This window comes from Aphelocoma coerulescens, chromosome 8 (assembly GCF_041296385.1).
Source record: "Aphelocoma coerulescens isolate FSJ_1873_10779 chromosome 8, UR_Acoe_1.0, whole genome shotgun sequence".
Classification (NCBI taxonomy): Eukaryota; Metazoa; Chordata; class Aves; order Passeriformes; family Corvidae; genus Aphelocoma; species Aphelocoma coerulescens.
The window spans coordinates 8937978-8962673 of record NC_091022.1 but is presented as its reverse complement, the minus strand read 5'-3'; the positions used below and the strand labels follow the sequence as shown (position 1 = coordinate 8962673).

General features: G+C 59.8%; 2 protein-coding genes across 5 annotated transcripts; both read right to left on the bottom strand.

Annotated features, from left to right (window-relative positions):
* Positions 1-832: 832 nt before the first annotated feature.
* Positions 833-13862, bottom strand: DDR2 (discoidin domain receptor tyrosine kinase 2). Of its 2 annotated transcripts, XM_069022487.1 has the most exons (17): positions 13778-13848; positions 10214-10314; positions 8281-8383; positions 7929-8160; positions 7698-7845; positions 7471-7576; positions 6914-7097; positions 6599-6842; positions 6418-6480; positions 6161-6291; positions 5443-5653; positions 4735-4958; positions 4483-4619; positions 3928-4119; positions 3454-3682; positions 2770-2919; positions 833-2295 (listed from the first exon to the last, which is right to left on the bottom strand). In XM_069022487.1, exons 2-17 carry the CDS (start codon positions 10302-10304, stop codon positions 2158-2160), a joined length of 2583 nt encoding a protein of 860 aa, XP_068878588.1. In that variant the 5' UTR covers positions 10305-10314; positions 13778-13848; the 3' UTR covers positions 833-2157. The 2 variants fall into 2 exon arrangements, with proteins under 2 accessions (XP_068878588.1, XP_068878589.1); XM_069022488.1 differs by lacking the exon at positions 10214-10314 and having other exon boundaries at positions 13778-13862.
* Positions 13863-15826: 1964 nt separating this feature from the next.
* On the bottom strand, positions 15827-23451 carry UAP1 (UDP-N-acetylglucosamine pyrophosphorylase 1). 3 transcript variants are annotated; one of them, XM_069022489.1, is made up of 10 exons: positions 23148-23451; positions 22867-23071; positions 22023-22198; positions 21574-21746; positions 20227-20420; positions 19691-19834; positions 19076-19264; positions 18603-18650; positions 16622-16688; positions 15827-16392 (listed from the first exon to the last, which is right to left on the bottom strand). In XM_069022489.1, the coding sequence occupies exons 1-10, from the start codon at positions 23449-23451 to the stop codon at positions 16300-16302; spliced, it is 1593 nt and encodes a 530-aa protein (XP_068878590.1). In that variant the 3' UTR covers positions 15827-16299. The 3 variants fall into 3 exon arrangements, with proteins under 3 accessions (XP_068878590.1, XP_068878592.1, XP_068878591.1); XM_069022491.1 differs by lacking the exon at positions 18603-18650 and having other exon boundaries at positions 23148-23394; XM_069022490.1 differs by lacking the exon at positions 18603-18650 and having other exon boundaries at positions 22867-23440.
* Positions 23452-24696: the final 1245 nt, after the last annotated feature.

Sequence of the window (24696 nt, the reverse complement as noted above, 5' to 3'; positions counted from 1 at the left end):
CTTTTCCTTTTCCTTTTCCCCTCCCCTTCTCCTTCCTCTTCCCCGCCAAGAGGAGCCCGTTGTGTCCCTCACTGCCGCCCCGCTCACCCCCCCTCCCTTGCCCCACAGGAACGTTTTGCAGCCCAGAGGAAATGCCCACCAGGTCCCCGTTTCCCGGCGCCGCCGTGGCAGGGAGGTCTGGGCGCGCAGGGCGCTCCGGGCCACCTCAGGTGGAGCCGTGCTTCTGCAGGGTCCCAGCGGGAGCAGGGGATGGGCACACCAGCCCCCACAGCTGCCCCCAGACAGCCCAGTGTGTTGTTGAACACTGCGGGGCCGTGCAGACCGTGCAGGGTGCCCAGGCCCTGGGAGCTGCAGAGGTGTCCCTGCCTGCCGCAGTGCTCCCAGCTTGCTGAGGCGGGGCTGGGATGGGCCACAGCTCACCCTGAGCACGGAGAGGGCACCCGAGGGATACCGATTCCATTACAGGATCAAAGCCTGTCCTCGTCTTCGACACACTCAGCAGGGATGAGACATCCTCTGTCGCGGCCAGCAGGACCACACGGGAGACCAGCCAGTCTCTCTGCAGGGCACAGCCCTCCCCTCTCCCAGAGCCCCTGTCCTGCCCCGGTCCTGCTGGTGGACATGTCCTGACGTGGATGCTGAGCCTCCCGCCCACCCCCTGGGATGGACAGCTCGTGTGGGCCAGCCAGCTGGTCTCTGGATCATCCTTGCTCCAACTCTTAGGCTGTTACCTGTGTTCCCACACCACATCCCAAGCACACGGTGCAGCTCCAGGGCCCCACAGTGAGCTGAGCTGCCTTCAGAAGTGCCACAAGGAAACCATGGAACCAGATTCTTGTACCAAGTGTCTCTTCAGCGGGTTTGCCCCTACATATAGGTGCATCTACTGAATATATACATGCCTTAGCAAGGGGTACTGGGAACTGTGCCACGCGCGACTGATGGTGCTGAACTAATGCGTACAGAAGTGTGGAGGGGTCTGTGTACCCTCAAAGTCCAAAGTTCCTCCTGTCCAGCTGCAGGGGGTCCGATTTTGGGGCACGGTTGGTAACCTGCCAGGGCTCCTGATGGCACATGGCTTTGACACCTGCCCAGTTTGCTCATGATGCTGCCAGATCTGGGAAGACAGACTGGTGCCAGAATGCTGTGGGATGCTCAGGGTGGCAGAGTCCAGCTCAGGTGCTTCAGCTGGACTGTGATTCCAGACTGAGAGCCAGGGAGAGCTGGAGTGCCCTGCTCCATGCCCATGGGCTGTTGCAAGCATGGGCATCAGACAGCTGCCAATGAAACTCTGCTACATGCATTCCTCTCTTGGCAGATGAAGACGTGGGATAACCCTGGGGGAGGAGGACCTGGAGATTTCCCCACAGAAGTGAAAGGTGCTAGCATCCTGCTGCCAGCTGCCCTGCATCACCCGTGGGGCATCCAAAATGCATTTCATGGGCAGTTGAGCTGCACTGGAGTGGCTGTGGTCAGTGAGGGAATGTCCCCTCGGCACAGGATGCCCGCTCCTCCCTGGCTGCCCACTCCAGCAGCTGGGTGAGGTGCTGGGAGTGCCCTCAGTCTTCTCCCTGTGTAGCTGGGGATGGCCAGCAGGGAGGGCAGTTCCTGCCTCTCCATGTGGCATGTCCAAAGCCCCAAATGTCCGTGGAGTCTATGTTTTCACCCTGTAATTGCACAGCCCAGTGAGACGCAGTGGCAGCTCCCAGCTCCTCCTTGAGCAGGTGGTGGCTGCTGCTCTGTCCCTGCTCCAGCGGGCACACACCTGCACACATCCCTTCCCCAGGCGCCTGCCTTGCACGTGGGCTGAACTTCCTCACGGAGAAAGGCCAGCTGAAGTTCCTGCCCTCCAGCCGGGGAAGAGAAGCCGCTCTGTCCCGGTCCTTGTCACCAAGAACGCGCTGCGTCAATAAATAACCCTCATCCCAGCCCGCGCTGCTCCCGGGCTCAGGTCTGCAAGGAAGCGGGAGGTCTGAGCCACCCCATCCGTGGCTTTTGCTGTCCTTGGGGGTCTCCTCTGAGGCTTCACTGTACAATGAGAACAAGAGCAGCTGCTCAGGGTTTATGGCTAAGACCGAGTGAAGTGGCTTCAGTTTGCATACGGGGCTCCTCTGGGGACAGGGAAGGATGGGGACCAGGATGGGCAGGAGCCAAGGGTCATTCTTCACTGGCTGACTCCTGGAGAAGGCGATGGATGTCCTGGAAGGAGGGACGGTCTTTAGTGTCCCGTCTCCAGCAGCTGAGCATTAGCTTATAGACTGAGTCAGGGCACAGCACAGGCTGGGGAAGGTAGGTCTGCAAAACAAAAGGCAAAAACGGCAAAGGGAGAGTTACTGCCACAGAAACCAGCTCCTGGAGAGCCCCATTTCGCAGGGTGCCCCATCTCTCCATGCCCCAGGGTGAGGCACTGCGCTCCTGTGTGCCCAGGTGACCCCCAGATGGCACAGCGAGGTGGCTGGAGACACTTGCTTCTGTCCCCCAGACCCTAAACGCTCAAGTGGGGTCAGTGAGCAAGCGGTGCCTTGGGCTGTGTAAAGCGCAGGGTTTGCCATGATGGGCCCTTCGCCAGGATTCTTTCCCAGAAGAGTTCCTGTCCCATAACTGCCTCACAGCCAAGCTCCCTATCCGGCCACCTTAAAGTCTTTCCCCAGGTCCCTGATGTCCCAGGTGCACCACTGCCCCTCCCATCCCATCCCATCCCATCCCATCCCATCCCATCCCATCCCATCCCATCCCATCCCATCCCATCCCATCCCATCCCATCCCCACCTGCCGGCCCTGGTCCCGGAAGAACTCGCCGGTGTTTTCGATGACCTGCTCGTCAGACATCTGGGAGTAGGGCTGCTCCCGGCAGAGCGTGAAGGTCTCCCACAGCGTCACACCGAATGCCCACACATCGCTGGCTGTTGTGAACTTGCCCTGGCCAGAGGGAGCAGAGCAGGTCAGGCATGGGCTTTACCCCATCCTGCTCCAGAAGTTGTAGATGCTCAGGGATCAAAACCTTTTCCTGGATGCTTCAGCATCCAGATCTGGGCTCAGAGGGGTGCTTGGCCCCACAGACCTGCTTTCTGCCTGGGGCCAGGGCCTGGTGAGCTCCAGGTCTGGCTGGCAGTGACTGCTCTGAGAGCTGGGGCTTGCCAAGGACCCAGCTCCCTGCAAAGGTAAAAACTGACACTATTCCCTCTTCCAGGTCTGACCGTGGCCAGGATAAAATGCCAAGCATCCCACTTAAAGGATATCCTGCACTGGGACATCAAAAATCACCATAGTCCCTCCCAGCCTGCCTTGAAAAGCTGCTACCACTCCCGCTCTCCCCATGCTTCACCCCAAATCTGGGCTTCAGAGAGCAGAGACCTCCCCATCCCTTCTGCACCCCCCAGCCCCAGGAAACAAGGCACTGAGCATCCCCAGAGCCGTGTCAGTGCCTGTCAGAGGACCCCAGCCCCCGTGTACCAGCAGGATGCTCTCCCAGGACATCCAGCGGATGGGGAGCACCGCCCGGCCCTGGATGCGGTAGTAGTCCCCGCTGTAGAGGTTCCTGCTCATCCCAAAGTCGGCTATCTTGATGGTGTAGTGCTTCCCCACCAGGCAGTTGCGCGTGGCCAGGTCCCGGTGCACAAAGTTGAGGGACGAGAGGTACTTCATGCCCGAGGCAATCTGGGTGGCCATGAACCGCAGGTCACTGTCGGGGGCACAAGGGAGGGATGAGTGCTGGGAAGGAAAGGAAGGGAAGGGAAGGGAGGGAGGGAGGCAGGAAGGCAGGAAGGCAGGAAGGAAGGAAGGAAGGAAGGAAGGAAGGAAGGAAGGAAGGAAGGAAGGAAGGTGCACAGGAGTCCCAGGAACAAGCCCAGGAAGGAAGATGCACCCAGGTGAGGTGTCCTGGGAGCAAGCAGCACTGCCTGCCCCTGTTATCCTGGGCAGCCCTACCTGACAGTGGGTGCGTGGCCAGCGGGGGGGCCGCCTGCCTGCTGGCGGGACAGGAACTGGTTGAGGTCCCCATTCTCCATGTACTCGGTGATCATGCACAGGGGGTCATCCGTGATGCACACTGCCAGCAGCCGGATGATGTTGGGGTCCTTCAGCCGCGACATGATCTTGATTTCCTTCAGAAAATCATTCCTTTCCGGAACAGAAACCACACGGATCGGATAGACAGACCCAGAGGGGCATGATGGTGTGCACAGACTGGCCAAGAGTGCCACCCACCCGCCCAAGCCTCCTGGGGGACCCCTCCCCTGGGACTAGGGAACATGGGCTGCAGGGTAGGCTCAGCAGGTAGACAGGCACTGGGGAGCTGCTTAGGACCAAGGATCCTGACATGTGACAGCCCAGAATCCCCAGAGAGCTCAGAGGTGTGGTCCTTGCAGCTGCACTGAGCACACAGCTGATGGAGACAGGGGATGCTTTCCAAGCATCCCAGCTCTGCTGGTGAGGCTCTGCATGGGGGGCAGTGCGGGGGTGTGTGCACCCCTCAGCCCCTACCTGGCATTCTTGTTGGCGTCCGCCCGCAGCATCTTCACAGCCACCAGCACGGGGTGCTCGGAGCTGCCATCCAAGCCTTCCAGGGCAAAGTCCTTCCCTGTGAACTTCTCCATCCCCTCCACTTCACAGAGGTGAACCTGGGGGAGCAAGGGGCAGCCATTACCTCTGCTCACTGACAGTCTTCCACAGCCTCTGCGAACTGGGAGGAGCTTTGCCTGAGCCCTGCTCGGGGCTGGCCCAATTCCCACTCACCTCCCCAAACTGGCCTTCCCCCAGCTTCTCCTTGAAGGTCAGCAGCTTCCTGGGGAACTCCTCGACGGCCACATCCTTGCCAGAGAGCAGGTCCATGGTGAGGGCTGGCACTGAGTAGGTGTTGCCGCCTGTCACACCCTGCAGGTTCACAATGTCGGCCTCGGCGTAGTGCGGGACGCCCTCGGGGACGCTGGCCTGGGACGGCTTCGCGGGGCCACTGCAGCCTGGGACGACACAGCGGGGCCAGCCCTGCCGTGGGTGTCCTGCCTTGCACCTCTGCTCCCTGGTGGCTGCTCACACTCCGTCCCTGTCCTCCCCAGAGCCCCTGCACTGCCCCACAGAGCTGCATTCCTGCAGGCATCACAGGCTGCTCCACTCCTTCCCCTTCAATGGCAAACACACCCATCAAGCCCTGAGCACCAGATGAGCAGAGATCAATGCCTGACCTCCAGATCATTGAGGAAGAGGTGCCAGAGCATCCCAAGGGTGATAGAGGGACACAGCTTAGTCTGGCAGTGGATGTTAGTGATGGCTCTCAGTCACAGGCTTTGTGTGACCTTTGTGTGGGGTGCACAGGGGCTTGTGCGACCTCTCCCCTCTGTGACAAAGTATTTGAGAGTGGCCAAAAGCTGGGGCTGGGGAGACAGGGCTGCTGCAGGCTTGGGCATGGTAGGTGGCTCTGAGCATGCAGGGTGTCCTGGCTCTCACCTGTGTCCTCCTCCCCCGAGGTGAACTCGGGCAGCTTGCGGATCAGGCGGGAGGGCTCCTGGTAGTCGGGTCCCAGGGGGAAGATGCGGTCGTAGGTGGAGCTGGACTCCTGCTCGCTGGAGGAGGAGGAGCGGTTGTGGTTGAACATGCTGGATTCGCTGGGCAGGGAGAGGCTGACGGTCATTTCATCGTCCAGCATCCTCCTTGATGCCTGTGACAGTGGGGCAAGGGAGGAGAGAGGTGGGGTTCCCCACAGCATGGGCAGGATGGGGTCTCTTGTGTTCCATGGTACCAGGGATATGCCCAAACCTCCTCTCTAGTGCCTTGTCTATGGGGCTGCAACACCTGCCTGGGTTTGTCCTCATGTTCCCCCCTTCTCTTGTCTGCCTCTATGGAGAAGGGTTTGGCTTCATCACTTCTGTGAGTGACCTTGGTTAGGTGGTGGCTGTAGTGAGAGCCCTCCACACCCAGGCTCCTCTTCCCCAGATCAGCTTCAGGACAGAGGCATGGACAAACAGGCAAGCCCCAAAGCCACCACCCTGCTCCGCTAAGTCCCCTTGCCTGGGAGATGGGTGCAAAGCACAACCTTTCTGAGGAGGGGAAGGGAGCATCACCCCTTGCATGGAGTCTGTTTTCTCCACGCTGAGCTCCCAGAAGAACCTGCCCAGAATGAGCCCCCGCCCTAGGGCACCTCAGCAGCCATGCCACACTTGCCCACCTTCTCCAGCATCTTCTGCCAGAACTGCCGCCACAGTATGATGACAATGATGGCCACCAGGATGAAGATGATGGCCACCAGGCACCCGATCAGGATACGCGTGTTGCTGTCGTCTACCTTGAGTGTGGGGTCTGGCCAGAGAAGGGGACAGCAAGAGCCGGTCACAGTGGGGCGTGGAGAGGCCCCTGCCCCTTTCCTCCATGGGATGGGGCACAGCCCCCCACCCAGCACAGGGTGACATGCTTCCCATGCCTTACCATAAGTGGTGGGGACCACGGGTGCCTCGGCGGGGGGCACCGAGTTGTTGTACATGGCTGCATCTGGCCAGGGAGAAGAGAACATCAGGGTGGGGGCTGTGGGTGCCCCACAGCCCTGCTATCCCCTTGAACCCCCCACCCAGGAGGGCCCAGTCCCCACAGGGCTCATGGCGACAGCTACCTGACTGGAAGGTGATCTCACTGAACATCATCCAGGTGTCAGCGAAGTAGTACTGGCACTTGATGGCACTGGCCATGCGGTGGAGCAGGGGCACGGTGACAAAACGGGCGCTGGGGTTCACATCATCCAGCACCAGCACCGAGGAGACGGCGCTGGGCTCCCACTCGCTGGCGTCGGCGCGGAAGTAGCACTGCACCTCCTTGAAGATCTTCACCCCTTTGGCGAACATGTTGTTGCAGTGGACCTGTGGAGCAGCCTGTCAGCACGGCCACCGAGGGGCACGGGGACGGGTGACAGGGCGGGGGGGGTGTGGACCTTCATGGCGGTGAAGTTCCTGATGCGGTCGAACTCGAAGGTGATCTCCACGTAGCCGCCAGCCGTGCTCTCATTGCGCCAGCCCACGTAGTCGTAGCCCGGCCAGACGTGGTACTCGTGGGTCTGCGTGAAGTCGTCCAGCCCCGACACCCCGTCCGTCAGCTGGCCCAGGCCCTCTGTCATGCTGGCACGTGCAAGGGGACAGAAGGACCACGACTCTCACCAACCCCACAAACCTGCCACCACCCAGCACCCCCTGGCAGCTCCTCACAGGCTCTGGGACGCTCAGGGGGGAATTTTGTTCTTGATGTTCTCTCTGGAAAAGGCTGTGGGGTGCTGAACATGTGGTGCAGCTAGAGCAAATCCAAGAGAAGGGCTGGGGCTGCTTTCCCCATCAAGCTGTCCCCCTCATGATGTGCAGCCTCCCCAGGCTGGCCATGTCCCCCACCTCGAGGACACCACAAACATTTGCTCTACTGAGGATCAGCACATCAGCCTGACAATGCAGGGAAGAAACAGCCCCCACGCCTGCCGCCCCCATGGCATGCAGTCCTCACCTGTACCCAAAGGCCCCATCGTACACCGAGTCGTTCAGGTAGATGACGGTGCCCCCAGGAAGGATGAGCTGCTGCCCAACTGGTGCATTGTAGGACACCAGCCCATCTGCAGGGAGGGAAGGGTGAGTGCATGGACACCCCGCCAATCCCCAGTGCTGCGGGACAGACAACCCCCACTGGGATGGGCACTGGGAACACGGGGACAGGCACAGGAGGGGACCACCCACCCAGCCAGGCACAGCCGTACAGCTCCACGCGCAGGCAGACGCTCATGGAGTGGTCAGTGACAGGGATGAAGCGCACAAAGCGAGCGATGAGGGGCGGCTCCAGGTCCTTGAGGACGATGTCGTAGGGGTTGGTGTTTCCATCCAGCACCTGGAGAGAGAGAAGCACAGTGGGGATGGGCAGGAGGAGACTCCTCACCTACCATCCAATGCAGCCCTCACCTGCCTCCTCACCTGCTTCCCGTGCCGGTTCCTCCAGGAGATCCAGCGGGTACCATCCCGGCTGTAGTTGATTTTATACATGGGGGCAAACTCATTGCCATGGCCCTCGGCATGGCGCCCCTGGGTGCCCACCAGTGTGATGAAGTGCAGGGCGCGCAGATCAATCTGCAGGAACTCCTTCAGGTCATTTGGCTCCACTGCGGTCTTGGGGCACCAGGCTCCATCACCATCCTCTGAGTCCAGCCTGCGAGCCCAGAGTGGAGGAGATGTTTGCAGGTGGCCGAGGCCAGTCCTGTGTGCCCCTTCTCCCTCTATGCCAGCCCAGCCCCTGCTGTGGCTATTGCAGGAGGGTGCCCACACTCACCGTCCATACTTGGCGGCCGTGGAATCAGACCACTGGCTGGAGGCTGAGATGTCCTCGTCAGGGATGTGCCCGCCCGACATTCCCAAAGGGTACCGACACACCGCTGCAATGAGACCGGCAGGGCGCTGAGCAGGAGGGAATCCCTCCTTGGCTCCAAGCCCAGCTGAAAATGGCCTAGGCTTGGGCACATCCGCCGTGCCTCAGGCACTGCAGCCCCAGGGCAGCACTCTCCATCCCTCTGGCTTATAGAGAGAGGATGAAGCAAGGATGGGACATTCCTGCCAAAGCAGACACCTTCCCAGTCAAATGGAGCTTCTGGCCAGAAGCAGATGCCAGCCCAGCTTGAAGCTAAGTGGGAAGAAGGCGAGGTGGCGCTCCAAGGGCTGACAGGCACACTGGGCCCTGTCCCCAGGGATCTTGTCAGCCTTGCTGGCAAGGATCTTAGCTGTGCTGGAGAGCCTGTGAGCTGGCACTGCTGTCCCCATGAGCTGAGCTCCAGAGGGCTCAGTCCGGAGGCCATCTGCCCGAAAACCTCACCAACAGCAACTGTGCCGTGCTGCCCTGCTGCTCCCTGTCCCTGCCTGGGGGAACAAGTGACAAAGACAGGTACTCATCCTCCCTGCTGACCCCTCAGCTCCCATCACCAGCCCTGCTCCCAGCCTAGCTGTGAGTGGAAAAGTACCCGGGGTGGCAGGCGGGCTGCACCCCCGAGTGACAGCTGACTCCCTCAGCACCGCATCCTCACTGCTCCACAGGAGTTATTTTTTCACGCCTGGCTGCCAAGAGCACTGCTGAAAGGGCGGCTTGTTTGGCCATGTTTACCGTCTGGCTGCCGGCTCCAGCCCACCGTGCTCCCTCCACACACCACCCCGAGCAAACACCCGCACTGAGGTGGTAAGGACCAGGCACAACACTGTGCCTGGGCCACCTCCTACCCCCACGGCTCCTGGCTCGCCTGGCACTGCACTGGCAAGGAACCCACATCCCATTGTGCCACCACCCCCAGGACACCTCACACAGGGACCATACCCTGCATCAGGCAGAGGGATGAGTGCATCTTCTTCATGAGCATTGGCACAGTGGGAGTGTCTCTTCTTGTCTCCTGCTCTCCCACTCGTGATGCTCTGCAGAGCACAGCTCCCGCTGAATTCCCATTTAATTCTTGCCAAGCATGGAGCCAGCCCATGTTTTTTGTCTTGGTGATAACAATCCTGGCCAAGCAAATCCAATTCTGCCAGCCATAGATGTCTGCAGGAGAAGCCTCCCTAAGCAATACCATGCAACCTCCAGGGAAGACCCAGTTAACTCCTCCCACGGATGGAAGAAGCCTTTGAAGGGACTTGGTACAGGGACTCCCTGGGGAAACCCTGGGGAAACCCTGGGAAAACCTGGGCTCTGTCCATCCCTGCAGCACAGGATGGGGCTGAGCCCTGCAGGAACAACCATCTAAACACACTTCTGCTGCCGGCTGGCGCACTGTTGTGGTTTCTGAGCAGAAGCCAGGCACCCAGTCAAGCCACTTCGCTAAAGCCAGCCTTGGTTTGCTGCAAAACCGCCAGAGAAGGCACAGCCCAGCAGAGAAAACAATACCCTGGCACCTGGCAGCCTCCAGCCTCAGTGAGCCCCCAGGGGAAGGGCCCCACTCAGAGCCCAGGGCTCTGGCTGTAGTGCTTTGCCATGTCCGACGCCCTGCCAGTTGCCAGTGGCAGGACAGCACCCGTGCTACACAGAGGGAGCTCTGCAGGTCACTGCAGGTGCCCAAGTGAGGTGCAGGACAGCAGAATGACCAGGCAGGTGCAGGCTGCTGCCAGAGCCAGGAGAGTCCCAGAGATGATGGAGATGATGCGAGCCCAAACTTGGCCATCTGGCAGGAGCAGAGACCAGGGAAATGAAATTATGGCACCTGCACGCACCTGCTCCCTGTCTCACTTACCGGGGTTGACCTGGGCTCTTGCAGCCTGTGGGATGTGCAGCAGCAGCAGGGGCAGCAGTGGCAGCAGGGCCGGCCTGGGGATGGCCGACATGTCGGCAGTCCTGTGGAGACAGAGCCAGGGCTCATCACACTGGGGCAGCTCAGGAGTGGGCAAACACCAGCCCCGCCTGGGGCAGCCAGCTGAGCATCGGAGCACTTCTCCTGCACGAGACCCCATGTCCCCACCTCAGCCTCGCAGGAGGAACAGAGCCCCAAGCCTCAGATCTGTGGTGGCGGTCACAGGGACCCTGGCCACCATCCCTGGGAGCCATGGTGTGCCACATCCACGTGGAATGGCCACAGGACCCACGGGAAGCTCCCTGGGCTGTGCCCGGGGCCAGCACTGGCTGCGGGCACCGTGGGGCACAGAGGCTCTGGCTGGGCCGCCCACCCTCGGCCGCCTTTGAACGCAAGAAGTTGCACAACAGTAAGACAGTAATAGCAGGGTGCTAGAGCGCTTTCCCTGCCTGCTGGCTCTGCAGAGAGGAGAGCAGATAAACACCCGAGATTTGCAGCGTGTTTACTGCGGCAGCTCCCCATGGCAGAGCGGATCCCAGGGCAGAGGGTGTGGGAGCCAGCTCGCACCCGCTGCCTCGAGGGGAGCCTGGGATGGGGCTGGAGGGGACCTGGGGGTCCTGGGAATGGGACTCGGCCCGCAGCATGGGGAGAAAAAGGGCTGGTGCTGCCGGGGCTTCTCCTCGGAGGGGTCAGCCCACGGCACAAGGGGATCTCCCCAGGACGTGCCTGCCCTTGTGTCAGGGCTGTCACCACAGCCACTGCCTTGGCTCCAGCCAGCCCTCAGCTGCCAGGAACGCCCAGAGCAGCTCCCACTGTTACCCACACACCTCTGGGTAACCACCACGGGGCTCAGCACCGTGCTGCGGGATGCACCAGGGACACCCCTAAACGTCACCAGCCCTGCCCCAGGCTTCCTGAACTCCCCTTATTTGCCAAGAGGACACTTCACACCAGCACCAGATGCAATTAGTTCTCTTTCTATTAAAAAAGGCTGTTTTAATCTAGTTTAAACTCACATTAACCTTTGAGAGAACAACCTACTAACCTGGGGGTTGAAGAGACCACAGCTCCTGGCCAAATGGGGCCTGGCTGCTGGGGTAAATCCCAGCCAAGCCCACTGTACCAGGGATGTCTGTCCTGGCTGGCACATCTTGAACCAGCCCAGCACCACTGACCCTGCAGGTGAATGCCTGGTTGTGTCCCTGCATCGCCACACTGCCTTGTCCCCACCACCAAGAGAAAGGCCAAACCCACCCAAACCAGCTGCCACATATCACATGCCCACATCCCACAAAGCCAGCTGGGATGTGCTGGATACGGCCCTGGTCACTGACAAAGCTGGGGTTCGGCGTGGCAGGAGCGAGACCGGGCCTTGCTGGGGCACACCAACACCCAAGGGGAGAGTAAAACCCCAGGAGCTGCCACCTGCACTCTGCTAGAGGCTCTGTGCACCCCACAGCACCCTGCTGGATCACTGGGGGCCTCTGCCAAATGCCATGAGCTCTGCAGGAGGCACAAGTAAACACTTGCACTTGGGATGATTTTCCCCCTTTTTTCTAATTTTTTTCCTTTTTTTTTTGAAAAGCACATATGTGGTTGCTTTTTTCCCTATTCCCAGCTGGGAGACTGTAGCTAGTTGCAACTAACTCAGCTGCAACTGGGAATTTCAGCTGCATTGCCGAGAGGCACACGCAGGAGGCTCCTGCGTTTGATGATAGCCAGTTCCCCCCAACATTAAAATCTTAATTTCCTTCTGCATTCCAAAAAATATCCAGGGATGTTTTTTTCCCCACTATTCTTTCAGGCTGAGTAAACTCTTTAAGCATCAGGATACCACATGCTGTAATCTCCTGCAGGGAATATATTTACATTTAGTCTAATATAGGGAAATCATCCCCACGTAGCCATTGGGAAGTGCTCATAGTGCCTCAGGGGAGTGGGGCTGGGGGACAGTGTGTGCGGGGACAGTGACTTGGGCCACGAGGCTGGGGCTAAGGGACACGCAGTCAAACACACGGGCAGTAGTGGCAGCCCAGCTGGAAATTCATTTTGTTCCACCAGCCCTGCAAAGGGATGGTTTTGTAAGGTTTTGCCTTAAAATGTTTGCTGAAAATTTTCAATCACTGGAAAGTTTTAGTGCAGAGAGTTTTTGGAGCTCCTCCCTGGCATTGCCTGGGGTTTGAGTTTCCCTTGGCTGCTGCTTTTTTTTTTTGTTTTCCCTTTTTATTTCCCTCCTTCCTTATTCTACTGAAATAACCAAGGGATATAACTGGGGCCAAAACTGAATCCACATTTCTTAAAAGACAAACCCCACCTGGACCCATGGTCCCTCTTGCCCTCAGCCTGTGCCAGGTGAGGTCCCCAGCTGGGCACTGTCACCTTTTCTGGCACTGGAAGAGCATCATCCGTGGGGAGAGGGCTGGGTGGCAGCAGCCTGCACCCTCTGTGCACACCAGGTCCTGGACACGAGGCTCCCGGGACTTCTAGGGCTCCTGTTGCAGAGCCCCTGTCCTCACACGGGGCTGGGGCTCCCGTCCTGCTGGGATGGCAGGCGGGTGGGACACGTCAAGGCCGCACTCAGGGAATGTCCTCGAGTGACGACAGGCTCCCTGTGACCCTGGCCCAAGGGAGTTGGGATAAGGGGGTTCAGGATCCCTGCCCCAGCTGGCACTACAGCCCCCAGCATGCCGTGCCGCCGGCAGAGCCTTGGTGGGAGCACAGTGCAGCATGCCGGGACCCGTAGTCCTCCTCCCTTCCAAAAATGCCATTTTAGACCTTCTCTGGGCTGGATGCAGCCCCATTTTCTGCAGCAGCAAGCACCTCCCCAGCCACAGGCTCTCTGGCTCAGCCTGGGGCATCGCAGCCATCCGGGGTGCGAGGATCAGCCAGCACGTCCCCATGGCTCCAGCTGCCCTGGAGAGACCTGCCAGGAGCACAGCTGGGGGCCGGGGGACACCATCCCGTGGGTGTTACATCCAGCAGTGCTCCCCAACAGCCGAGAGCTCCCAGCCCTGCTCCACGCTCCGTGCCACGGCATCGCCCCGCTGCGGAGCAGGGCTCCACAGCATCGCTCCAACGCACCCAAGGCTGGGAAGCCACCAGCGGGTGCCCAGCACCAGGACTGGGGCACGATGCTCACAAACATCAGAGCAGTGCCCTTGTGTTCCCCTCCGCAGCGTGACCTGGTGCCTGGCTGGGGGACCCTGGGGACAGCAGGGCCTCTCTGGCTGACCAGCACTGCCGCCAACTGTGCCAACAGACACATAGGCGGGAGCTGAGGAGGAACACCAGGAAACGCTGGCACTGGGGGGTCAGATGGCGAAAAGGGGTCAATTGTCACCTCCCCGAGTGAGGACACTGCCCCGCTGCTGCCCAGACCCTTCCCAAGCAGACCCACACCGCAGCCCCTCTGCCGGGGCTCCGCCGCGGAGCACGCTTGACCCATACCCCCAAAACCCCAAGCCTAGGACGGTCCAACACCTCCCCACGCAGCCGAGAGCGACTCACCAGAGCGGGGCAGTGGCCAAGGGCGGGTGGGCTCCTCGCCCCTCGCCCGGGCCGGGAGAGCCAGGCGAGGAGCAAACTTCCCCGGGCTGATGCAAGATGCCTCTGGGAGCTCGCTCGCATTCTGCGGATTCCTGGGAGCCGGCCAGAAATCCCACAATCCTACATCTTGCACATTTGGTTTCAATTAGGGAGCGGAGAGGGGGAGCCAGTCAGCGATCCGGGCTGGCTTTTTGGCGGAGGTTATTTTCCTCGGCCCAAGGGAATGTGTGCAAAGCTATAATTTACAGCAAAACCCATTCATAGCGCAAGAGAAAAAATAAAAAAGTCCCCGTGGCCAGCAAGGGAACTTAAAGCAATAGGCAACGTTTCACTTTCCAATGCTTGTCCCGTGGCTGTGGCATGGCACGTGTGTCCAGGACCCTCCGCCTGCACTGTGGGGCCGGGTGCGACACCCCTCAAATGCGGGCAATGGGGACACTCCACAAGACCCCAAAGCTGGCCCAGAGGGTCCCACATGGGCTACCCCTCTCTGGGCCCCCGGGGCCGGGTTTGGGACTCCTGCACGGGCACGCGTGGCCAGGACAGCAGCCAGAAGCCGACCTGCCTGGCACAGGGCACGGGATCAACGCTCCAGCTCCCCGAGCTCCACGCGGAGCTGGGGGCTTGACATCATTTCCAGGCACTAGCTTGGCACGGTGGCCACCGGCTACGCAACCCAGCAGGGAGAAAATAATAATAATGGGCTCATGTTAATTTTCGTGCAACAGCAAAAACCACAATTAAAGATTTTTTTTTCCCCAGACTGTTTTGGCTGTATTTTATTCCACTCTCACATTATGGGAGGGAAGTAGCACCTCTGGCAGCAGGCCAGCAACTCCCTAAAAGGCTTTCCAGTCCCACTAGACACCCCAAAGCCCCAGGGCTGTAGCTGTGCTCCTGAACCAACCTCTTTGCCATACTCTTAGCCTGGAGTTTCCAGATAAACCAACTGGATCACAGGCAGGAGAAGCCACCCACCGCCCACAGCAGACACTGGCGACCCTCATCACTGCCACCATAGAGGGGCTGCAGCACCCACTGAGCCAGGACTGCCCAGGGTGACAGAGACAGGGCACAGCTTCCTCCGGGCTGGCAGGGAGCAGGTCAGAGCAGTGCCCCATGTACTGCCCGAGATCAGCCGGCAGGGAGAAGCACAGGCTGCCCTACGTGTACACCAGCACAAACACCAGCCAGCTCTGCCCCACTCCCCTCCTGCTACCTGGAATTGGTGCTCAAATAACTTGGCAGCAGCCAGCACCCTGTCGCTCTGTCCCAGGACCTAATGCAAAGGTGGTGGTCTGCAAAGCCAAAAAGCCTTGGCCACACACAGCCCAGCCAGCCTGCGGTGAGCCCGTGGCAGGCACAGCGCCAGCCAGGACCCCCCGCACAGCCCTGGTGGCCCAGGCACAGTGCCCAGGGAACCGAGTACTTGGCTGAGCCTAGGATGCCCAGCAGCCACCTGGGGGGGAGATGTGGTGACTTCCCCCAGAGGGAGTGGTTTGGGTCCCATTCCCAGTCCTGCAAGTCCCCAGGCAGCCACGGGGCAGCGGGAGGCTGTGACCCCATCAGGATCAGGAGAGGAGCTGGCCAAGCTCTATCCTTCTTCCCCAACAGGAGGGGAGGCGGCAGGGCTGCTCTGCCCGAGGGAATCAGGACACCACACTCCGTGGCAGTGGGCTCTTGCAGGAGCCAAAGAGACCTTCCAGGAAAAGCAGAGGGAACACGGCACTGGTTGAAGGCTCAGTGCCAGGCTGGTTTCACCCTGAGCATGCCAGCAGTGCAACACACCTGCCTGTTCCTACCTGCTCAAGGCTTGCCACTGTTTGCAGAAATGTAAGAGGAAGGTGCAACTCTCAGCTTCCTCCAGGAACACCCCAAATGAGCACTGCGGGGCTGAGGCCCTGTCTGCAGCCACCCCAGGCAGCAACCCTTGCACTTGGCATGATGCAGTCAGCTCTCTGCTCCATGAGCCTCTTGGTGGAAAGTCATTGTCACTCAAACACCACCAGATGACAAACAGAAGGGATTCAGAGTTTAATTGGGTGCTTCCAGTTGTGCAATATACAAAGGATGACCAAAAGGGAGAACAAGGGCAATGGCAAGGATCCTATTAAAAAAAAAAATTGTCCTGTAGATTTAAGAAAAATAAAAATTCAAGATTAAACCCAGCCCCGTACCATAAAAATCCTCTCTCTGCATGTACAATGACTGTTACTATATACATGTTTAAAAATAAATGCCCACAGCCTGGAGTGCAAAGAGCAGGACCACAGCTGTGCTTTATGGCAGGGGAACCCATAGTGTTTGGTTTTTAAATTAAAATATAAATAGAAGCATACAACGTGCCAAGAACCGAATGGGTTAAATCCTCCTCTGCACAGGGCTGGAGCGAGCAGGACCAGTCCCTACTAGTCCCAGCTATCAACCTTCATGTGTCTGAGTTCCTGGCAGGATGGGAGCCCTGCCTGGGCACCACGCTGCCACTACATCCCGTTCTTCACCAGCTCGTGGATCCCGTCCTCATCGATGATCAGAGGCGTGCGGAACTCCCGGTCCTTCACGTACGTTTCCAGACCCTACGGGAATGACAAGTGGCTCATTAGGAGCACACTGCACGTCATCTGCTCTGCTGAGCTGCTCACAAATGGCTCTGCTCCCCTCCTGTGCTGGCAACTTGGGGGGCACCACCCCAAAAAGCTCCCCAGTGAATTAGGCACGCTTTTGTGGCTTATCCCCTCACATGTGTGCCCTGCCAGCCCAGTCCATCTGCAAGGGCCCCCCAAGCTCTGCAGAGCCAGTACTCACTTCTCCTCCATATGAGACAAGGGGAGAAATTTCACACTGGATTGGCAGGTCGTTTGCATCCTTCAAGCTGCAGAGAAAAAGACACAGTCAGGAGAGTTAGATATGTCCCACTGGGGACACAGATGGGGCCCAAGATCTGCCGAGGCCAGGCGCAGGTTGGGGGCTGTCTGGACCCTGGCGGCTGCCGGCCCACGCAGACCCCACCAGCACAGAGCTGCCCTGGGTTAGTCAAGCCTTGCGTGCTCTCCACAGAGGTGCGAGCTAAAGTTTAGGTACCAGCAGCGACTGAAAGGGAAAAGAGCTTTAGATGGGGCTTTCATGATGCCTTTCCATGTGTGTAACTACAGCAGTGCCTGTGCCCCCAGCCTCGCTATTTTTGATGCTGCATGGAAACTAGTCACCCCTTCATCCTCCTCCTCCTCCTGCACCCTGGGGCGAGGTGAGGTGCACCCACAGAGCACCTTCCCATTTGGCTGGACACAAGAGGGGTTTTTTTAAGCCCTCTCTTGCTTATAGCACAACCTGAAGACACAGGGTAAACCCTTCTGCTCACTCAGAAACACTCCCTGCAGCCCCTCCTGCCTTTGCCTGTTAGATCAACTGTCTTGGCTCCTCTGTTCTGCCTGTGAGCTGCAGCTGGTGAGCAAAATGTCAGAACCACACCAGAGCTGCCCACTGCAGCAGCACTGCTGGGCAGGGGCCTGTGAGGGGTCCCTGACCCTGCTCCTGCTGCCACCAGCATTCATAGGATCTGCTTGGATGGTCCCAGGATCCAGCTGGCATGTAAGTCTGGGGGTGGAGCCAACAAGGAGCCACAGAAGCAGCACCCCAGGGTGCCCCTTCCCAGCCACTGGCCACAGCAGCCAGGCAGGCATGGCAGGATGCCATCTGTCACAACACTCCCTTCACCCAGCTCGAAGCTCATTCCTGCTGTCACGCACTCACTCAGCCCTCTCCTGTCCCAAGTGTGAGTAAATAAAACTCACCCATCCCAACCCACACTGGTATTTGCCTTGGAGTTAGATTCAAGATAGTTGTTTAAAAAAAAATTGACATTAACTGGTAATGAAGGGTAAATGTAGGACAAGGTACATCCTTTCTCCTACATTGTAACTAGTGTGATGGCCTATCATAAGCCTGAAAACACCTGGAGTCTGGAATAAAAACAGAGATAAAACAGCTGTATTCCACCAGAAAGTATCTGAAGATACAGCTTTGGGGGGGCAGCAGGGGGTGAGGTAACCGGATTGCTTAGTCTGTGAGTCATTCACACTCACCAGCTCTAAGTCCCAGCATGCCTGTGCCCACAGAACACGCTGCTGCTAACGGAAGAGTTAAAGCTTCCCCGTGTATTCCCGTAAACTTCCATGCACTGAGCCAGGGGCTTTCCCTGGTGTCACCGTCTGGATCTTCCAAACTCAAGAGCTGGAGTCACACAAAGCCCAGCTGGCTGCTGCGCTCAGATTCACACATGCTACATCAAAGCCTGCCTGATGTTTGCTTCATGTTTTTAATCCCGTTTCAGGCTGCCTGGACGCCTGGCGGCCATCGGGAGATGGCAGCCGTCCCTAGCTCTGGGATCGGCCAGGACCAGTCCGCGCCGTGCTGTGATGACTAGGGCAGCGTCATCAAAGGACGTGCCAGGGTGTTTGCCAACAGCATCCTGCCTGCGGGGTGACCTTTGGGGGCTGCGTGCAGTCAGCATCAGGCTGCTGCCATCCTGCACCTGTACCGACAGCATGAGCCCCATCCCGTTATCCGCGCCAGCTCTCCCTGCGGAAAGGAGCCCAGCAGGGAGCAGATCTCCCTGCGCCCACCACCATGAGAAGCGGCATCCACCGTGCCCAGTGGTGACATGCCCCACCGCCAGCATGCGGCCCCGAGCCCCCCGGCCCCGTTAGCCTGGCACGCTGCTGCGCCTGCAGCCCGTTAGTCCCTAAGCACAGCCCCGCCACCATGCACTTGGGACACGTATAGTTACTTGTCATTGACATCTGCGGGGCTGGCAGCTGACCTTCCGTTTGTGACGCTACACGGGAACAAACAAGGGTTAGCAAGGGGGGGGAAAAAACAGAGCAAAATGAGTCTGGGGTTTGCTGATCTCTAAAGAGGGTGGTGGGAGGTCCTGTGGTTGAGGGGTGATTTGATGCCAGCCTGGCTGCTGCATGGATCTGCTGGTGTGCTCTGGCTTTATGGAGCCACCTCCTCCCTCCAAAGTGCAATGTGCAATGAAGGCTGGCAGGATTCAGTTCACAGGTGTTGAAGGAAGTCTGCTGCTGACTGAGTGCCATTCCTGTTGCCACCACACTGCCCACATCCAGCTCTGCTCCAGATCACCCAGGAAAGGGGATCCACAGCTGGTTGCTTCAGTGGCACTGTTATCTGTGCTGGGAGTGGCTTGTGCTTGATGTCCAGCCCGAAAAGGATGCAGAAGTGACAGGAGAAGCAACTCACCGAGGTATGGCAGGGATGCGTGTGCCATTTTCGTCCACGAAGTGCCCCCCTGCATTGAGAACCCAGCAGTGGTGAAGGGACATCAAGGCATGTCGGGCTGTGGTGGGGTTGTCCTTGCCATTCTGGCTGTCCGCGTTCTTCAGGGGAGAGAACTCATCCTCACGCAGCACCTCGTACACCACGAACTTCCTGGGGGGAACACAGCTTGGCAGGGTCAGGTTTGGAAACTGTGGCTGCTTCATCACTTTGGCTTCTCCCCTGCCAGGGTGGCTGAGCTGGGCCCAAGGTCCTCCCCCAGCCCACACCCATGGGCTGTTTTCACAGCCATGCAGGAGGGAGGGGAGGGCTGAGCCTGTAGGGTCAGCAGATGTTCTTCTGGCCGAGGAGCAGGGCTCAGCCAAGCAAGAGGCACACAGCACCCATCCCTCCAGCTGCTCGTGTCCCTGCTCATCTCCAAGCACAACTGTCCACTGCTGCTGGACAGCAGAGCAGCTGGCATCCTATCCTCATCCCGGGGCATTGCCAGTGGGCACACCCTGGCACAACCCCAGGGGCTCCCAGAGCTGCCCCAGGGAGAGCCAGCAGCCTGGTCCCCACAGAGAGTAAAGGACATACTTGGAAAACTGGAAGATGTCGAAGACAAACTTCTCCATCTTAATCCCGTTGGGCTTCTCGGGTTGGATTAGCTGCCCTGTAGTGATGTCCACATGTGGGATCTTCTTCTCAGCCACGTGGTGCTGCAGTTGTGGTTCATAAGTGCTGCAATGGGCCAAGAAAGAGATGTCACTCACCTGAGCAAGCCACGTCCCCAGCTCAGACACTGCTGCACCAGAATGGCTGCTCTGCTCTGACCCTGGCCACCCCAAGGCACAGGCTGCTCCTCCCCACGGCAGCCAGGAGAGATGGCCCCACACGCCTGCACACTGGAAGCAGCATCCAGATATGGCCCAGAGAAACCTTATCTCAAGGAAGGGACTGTGCACAGAGGTGGGGGTCAGACCAGCTGTGCAGGGGGCAGACCTGGGCGGGGGGTGGGTCTCATCCCAGCACGCCTGGAGCTCAACCAGCAGAAAGCAAAGCACAGCCAGCTCTGCTCGGCACCAGCCCTTCAGCATCAGAATTCCTGTTCCAGCACCCCAGCAGGCCCTTACTTGACCACATCTTTCAGGAAGGCAGTGGTGAAGTAGTGATTGGCGATGTTGCCCGCGTTGAAGAGCAGCCGCCCGTCTGGGCCCCGTTTCTGGGCCGTGGCCAGGGAGATCTCGCTGTACTCCACCACCTGGTACACGCCGTCCACCCGGCACACCACGCCCACCGGCTCCGTGGGGTTGGTCTTCTCCACCACCTGCCCGAGGGAAGCACTGTCAGGGAAAGGCAGCCAAAGCCCCACACTTCAAACACACTCCCTTGTAAAAAGCTGGCCCTGACAAGGCTTTTTCCTCTGCTGGGATAGTGATGCTGGAGCACCCCCTCCCAGGTGCTTCTGGCAGTGGGGACTAGAAGAGGCTGAGATGGCAGGGCTGGGTGACAGGGTGTCAGACACATCCAGAGGGCACAGGCAGGCTCTGGCACCAAGCCAACAGGCACGGATATTTTTAGCCAGCTTGCTGTGCACAACCAGAAGGTTGCTGGCTCAGCAGAGCCATCCCCCTGACCTTCCTCCTCCTCCTTGCACCCCACACACCTCCACCTGGGCATGGGATACCCCAGCAAATCCCTACCCATCACTGTCACCACAGAGGGGTGGCATGCAGGGGCACAGGGCTTTCTCCTTTCTGCATACTAAGGTTTATTTCCTTTTTCTTTCATACAGGCCAGAAGGAGAAATTGCCTTCCCTTTCTCAGCTTACTCTCTGAAAGCTTCAAGGCCAGTAAGTCCTTTTACCTGTTTGCCAGAGCCGAGCCCAACGCAAACAAAACCTTTGGCTGTCAAGCCAGTCTTTAAGTAAAGCTTTGAGTGTGCAATGGCCTATCCACAAGACATGGGGCTGGCTTCAACGTCAGCTGCACTCATCATGTCCTGGTCTGGTGCCCAGGATGTCAGGCTGAGGACAGCTGGCAGCCTATGGCAGGATCCTGTCTGGCTGTGCTACCCACAGCCACCCGGAAAAGAGCTGCCCAGCATCCGGGTGTGAGCCAGGCAGCTACACAGGGCTCCCAAGCAGCCTCTTGGCCTCAGGGACTAGGGGACCGCTGAGCCCTGGGCCTGTTGGTGCCACATTCCTGTAAAAGGCAGAAGAGCAGTGCCAGGCAGGGCTCAGTGATGCCCTACATCCTCCAGGATGCCAGGGGCCAGCAGGACTACCCAAGGGGCAGGTAGGACTTCGGCAGCATGTGTTACTTCACCAGTGAAGTAGCTTACTTAGCTGCTTAGCTATCCCTCCTGGTTGTGGCAAGCCAGCAAATGAAGGGTGAAAAGTCAGGGAAGCCAGGCAAGGAGCAGGACAGATCCCACCCAGCTCTGTAGAAGCAGTGCCTGCCTACTCCTAAAACCATACCTTGGCCCCACAGTCCGCTCCCTTCTCCAAGCAGAACCCGATGAACCTGGGGTCAGCCACCTTCACCAGGATGTTGTCCACGCAGTAGACATGGACACTCTGCACCCCCCTCCGCTCCATGTCGTCCATGATGCCGTGTGAGCCCAGGGCCCGGTACAGGCCCCCGTTGCCATCTGCAGAGGGAACACACCATGGAGGCTGCAGCAATGCCCCACTGCCCCGTCAGCCACCCATGCTCATCCTCCTTCCCCATGGGCTGATGTGGAGGATCATCAGCCCAGCTGCACCCCACCCTGGTCCTCCCTGCCAAGACAGACACCTCCCAGCCTGAGTCAGCCATGGGCCAGGTCACACTGAAGACTGCCTTGGGCAGGCTGCAGCTCTAAATCTGGTCCTCAGCACCATGTCTCACCCCTCGCCACCTCTCCTATCAGCTGCTGGCCACCAACCTGGTGCCATAGCAATCTTGCCCTTCTCCTCCAGCAGGATTTTCCCATCGAATCCCAGGGCAGGCAGCATGCCCTGCTGGAAGAAGATGACATTCTCCTTCTTCAAGCCAAAATACCGATGTTTCTGGAAGAACTCCTTGGTGGACTCCATAGTGCGGCCACTTGTCATGATGTACCTGTTGCAGAGTAGAAGACACCCAATGAGCAGGAAAGAGAGGCTGGGTCTCACTCCTCATCCCAAATGTGGGGAATACCCAGGACATGCTTTTCCCCCCCTCCACACTTAGGAGGATCTGACCTGCTGTGGTCCCACCACTTTGACAAGCCAGTGAAGGGTTTCACCCTTCCTTGCAACATGTATCTCCAAAACTATACAACACCCTGCAGGGGACACCCAGCCGCAGTGACCAGCTCTTGTTTTGTCAACAAAGCATCTCAGCCCCTGGTCTCCCACCTTGCATGGCTGCTGTCCCACATGGGGACATGAAAGCCTTTCCCAAGGGCCGAGGGACTGAGTCCGACAACGTGGGACCTGCCAGTGCCACCCTGAGCCTTGAGCCACTCACTCTAAGTGGCTAGAAAATCGCTGGCATCAACAGGATCTATGCCAGCCCACGGTCCTTGGGCTGCCAAGGGGCTCTGCATCAATCCAGGGGCTACTAAGGGGAACTGCAACAAGCCAGGGTAAGCTCGGGCTGCCAAAGGGAACTGCACCAAGCCAGAGGATTGTGGGCTGCTGACACCCAGAGGGCTATGCCAATCTACCGGCCCCTGACCCAGCAGTGCTAGCCGGACCCTGCCGACACCACCCCACCAGCCCTGTCCCCTCGAGGCGGGGGCTCACCAGGGGATGTGGCAGGGAGTGCCGTGCTGCTCCTCCGCCAGCTGCTGCAGCCGCCGCAGGCGCTGGGCCTGCAGGTGGAAGAGGGTCTTGTGGGAGGGCAGCCCCACGTCGCACATGCCCTTGGGGTAGGGGACGCCGAGGCGGGTGCCCTGCCCGCCGGCCAGCAGCAGCACGGCCACGCGGCTCCCCGCGATCTCCGCCAGCCCTGGGAGAGCAGACACGCGTGGGGCCCGCCGCGCCGGCTCCGCGCCGCGCCGAGCCCCGCCGCCCCCCGCACCTACCGCGGCTCTCCCAGCGCGGCACCAGCCCGCGGTCGCGGGAGGCGCTGCCCAGCACGTCCCGCGGCACCGGCTCCATGCGCGCGTCCAGCCCCGCCGCCGCCGCCCCGCCGCCGTCTCCGCGGGCGCGGCGGAAGAAGCGGTTGATCTCGGCCACGTCCATGTGGCACAGCTCGGCCGCCAGCGCCCGGCGGGCCGCGCCGTCCAGCTCGGGCCAGAAGCGCAGCACATGGTCCTGCCCGCCCGCCGCCAGCCGCTCCCGGAGCTCGGCCGCCGCCGCGTCCCCCAAAGCCACGGCCGCCTCCATCCCGCCCGCCGCCGCGGGGCCGCCGCCCCCGCCGCCGCTTTATAGCCCTCCGCCAGCCAATGGCCGCGCCCCACGCCACGTGGTGCGCACCGCCCGCCCAATGGGCGCCGGGGGAGGGGACGAGACCGCCCGCCCCCCTCGCGGAGCCGCCGCCAATCGGAGCGGCCGCTGCGGCGCCGGCGGGGGCGCGCGCGCCGGTGGCTGCCATGGCAACGCGCGCCACGTCAGCGCGCGGCCCCGGCGGGCTCGGGGCCGTGAGAGGGGAGGGGGGAAAAAGCCCAAATCCACCCCAAAAAGCGCAGGCGAGGTCCCTGCGGAGGAGGAGTCCCGCACCGAACAGCCCAGCCGGGCCCGGGAGCCTTGTGGCGTCAGCAGCGATGAGGCAGACACCCCTCGTGCCGTCATCAGGGGTCGCGTGGTATCCCAGAATGACAGAATATGCTGAGTTGGAAGGGACCCTCAGGATCACCGAGTCCAACTCCCGGCCCTGCACAGGACACCCCCAAGCGCCACACCATGAGCCCAAACGCCTCTCGAGCTCTGCCAGGCTCGGTGCCGTGACGGCTGCCCTGGGGTAGTGCCAGAGCGGGCTGCAGCCAAAAAACTGCTCACCCGCCGCCGCCTCGGCCCCCGCGTCCCCTCCCGACAGCGGCCGCGGGACCTTGTGCAACCCGCAGCATCTCCCGGGGAGGTTCCTGCGTCACCAGGCGGTTTGCCTGTGGATATCATCATTCCGGATACCCTTACGCCAGTGCCACCGAGGAACGCGCCCCTGTGGGCCGTGAGTAAGCGGTGCTGCCGCAGGCAGCCGCGCCCCGAGTGACCGGGAGGGGACACGGTGGGCTCTGGCCACGCAGAGGTGACCCCCGCGCACCCACCGCGGTTTGCAGCCACACCGGCGTGTGGGGCTGGGGGAGAATGCCAGGGGACGCTGTGGACAGGTAACTGGGGGTACAATTGAAGGAAACAGAGTAGTTATATTAGTATCTTAACAGGAGTTATAACAGTAGGGAAATTATAGGGTAAATCACAGCTACTGCTCCCTGGATGGAATGCGTGGAAACGTATTCCACGATGACTCCAGATACACGCACACCTGCTAAGGAGGATGGAATAGAGTAGGGAAGCAGAGTGGAGACACCACAGCTAGGCTCTAGAAATCCTCGCAGGGAGGGGGAACTCGATGGTGCTTTGCAGGTGATACTTTGCATATCCCCTGTAAAGCACAGGAGATAGGGGAAGATG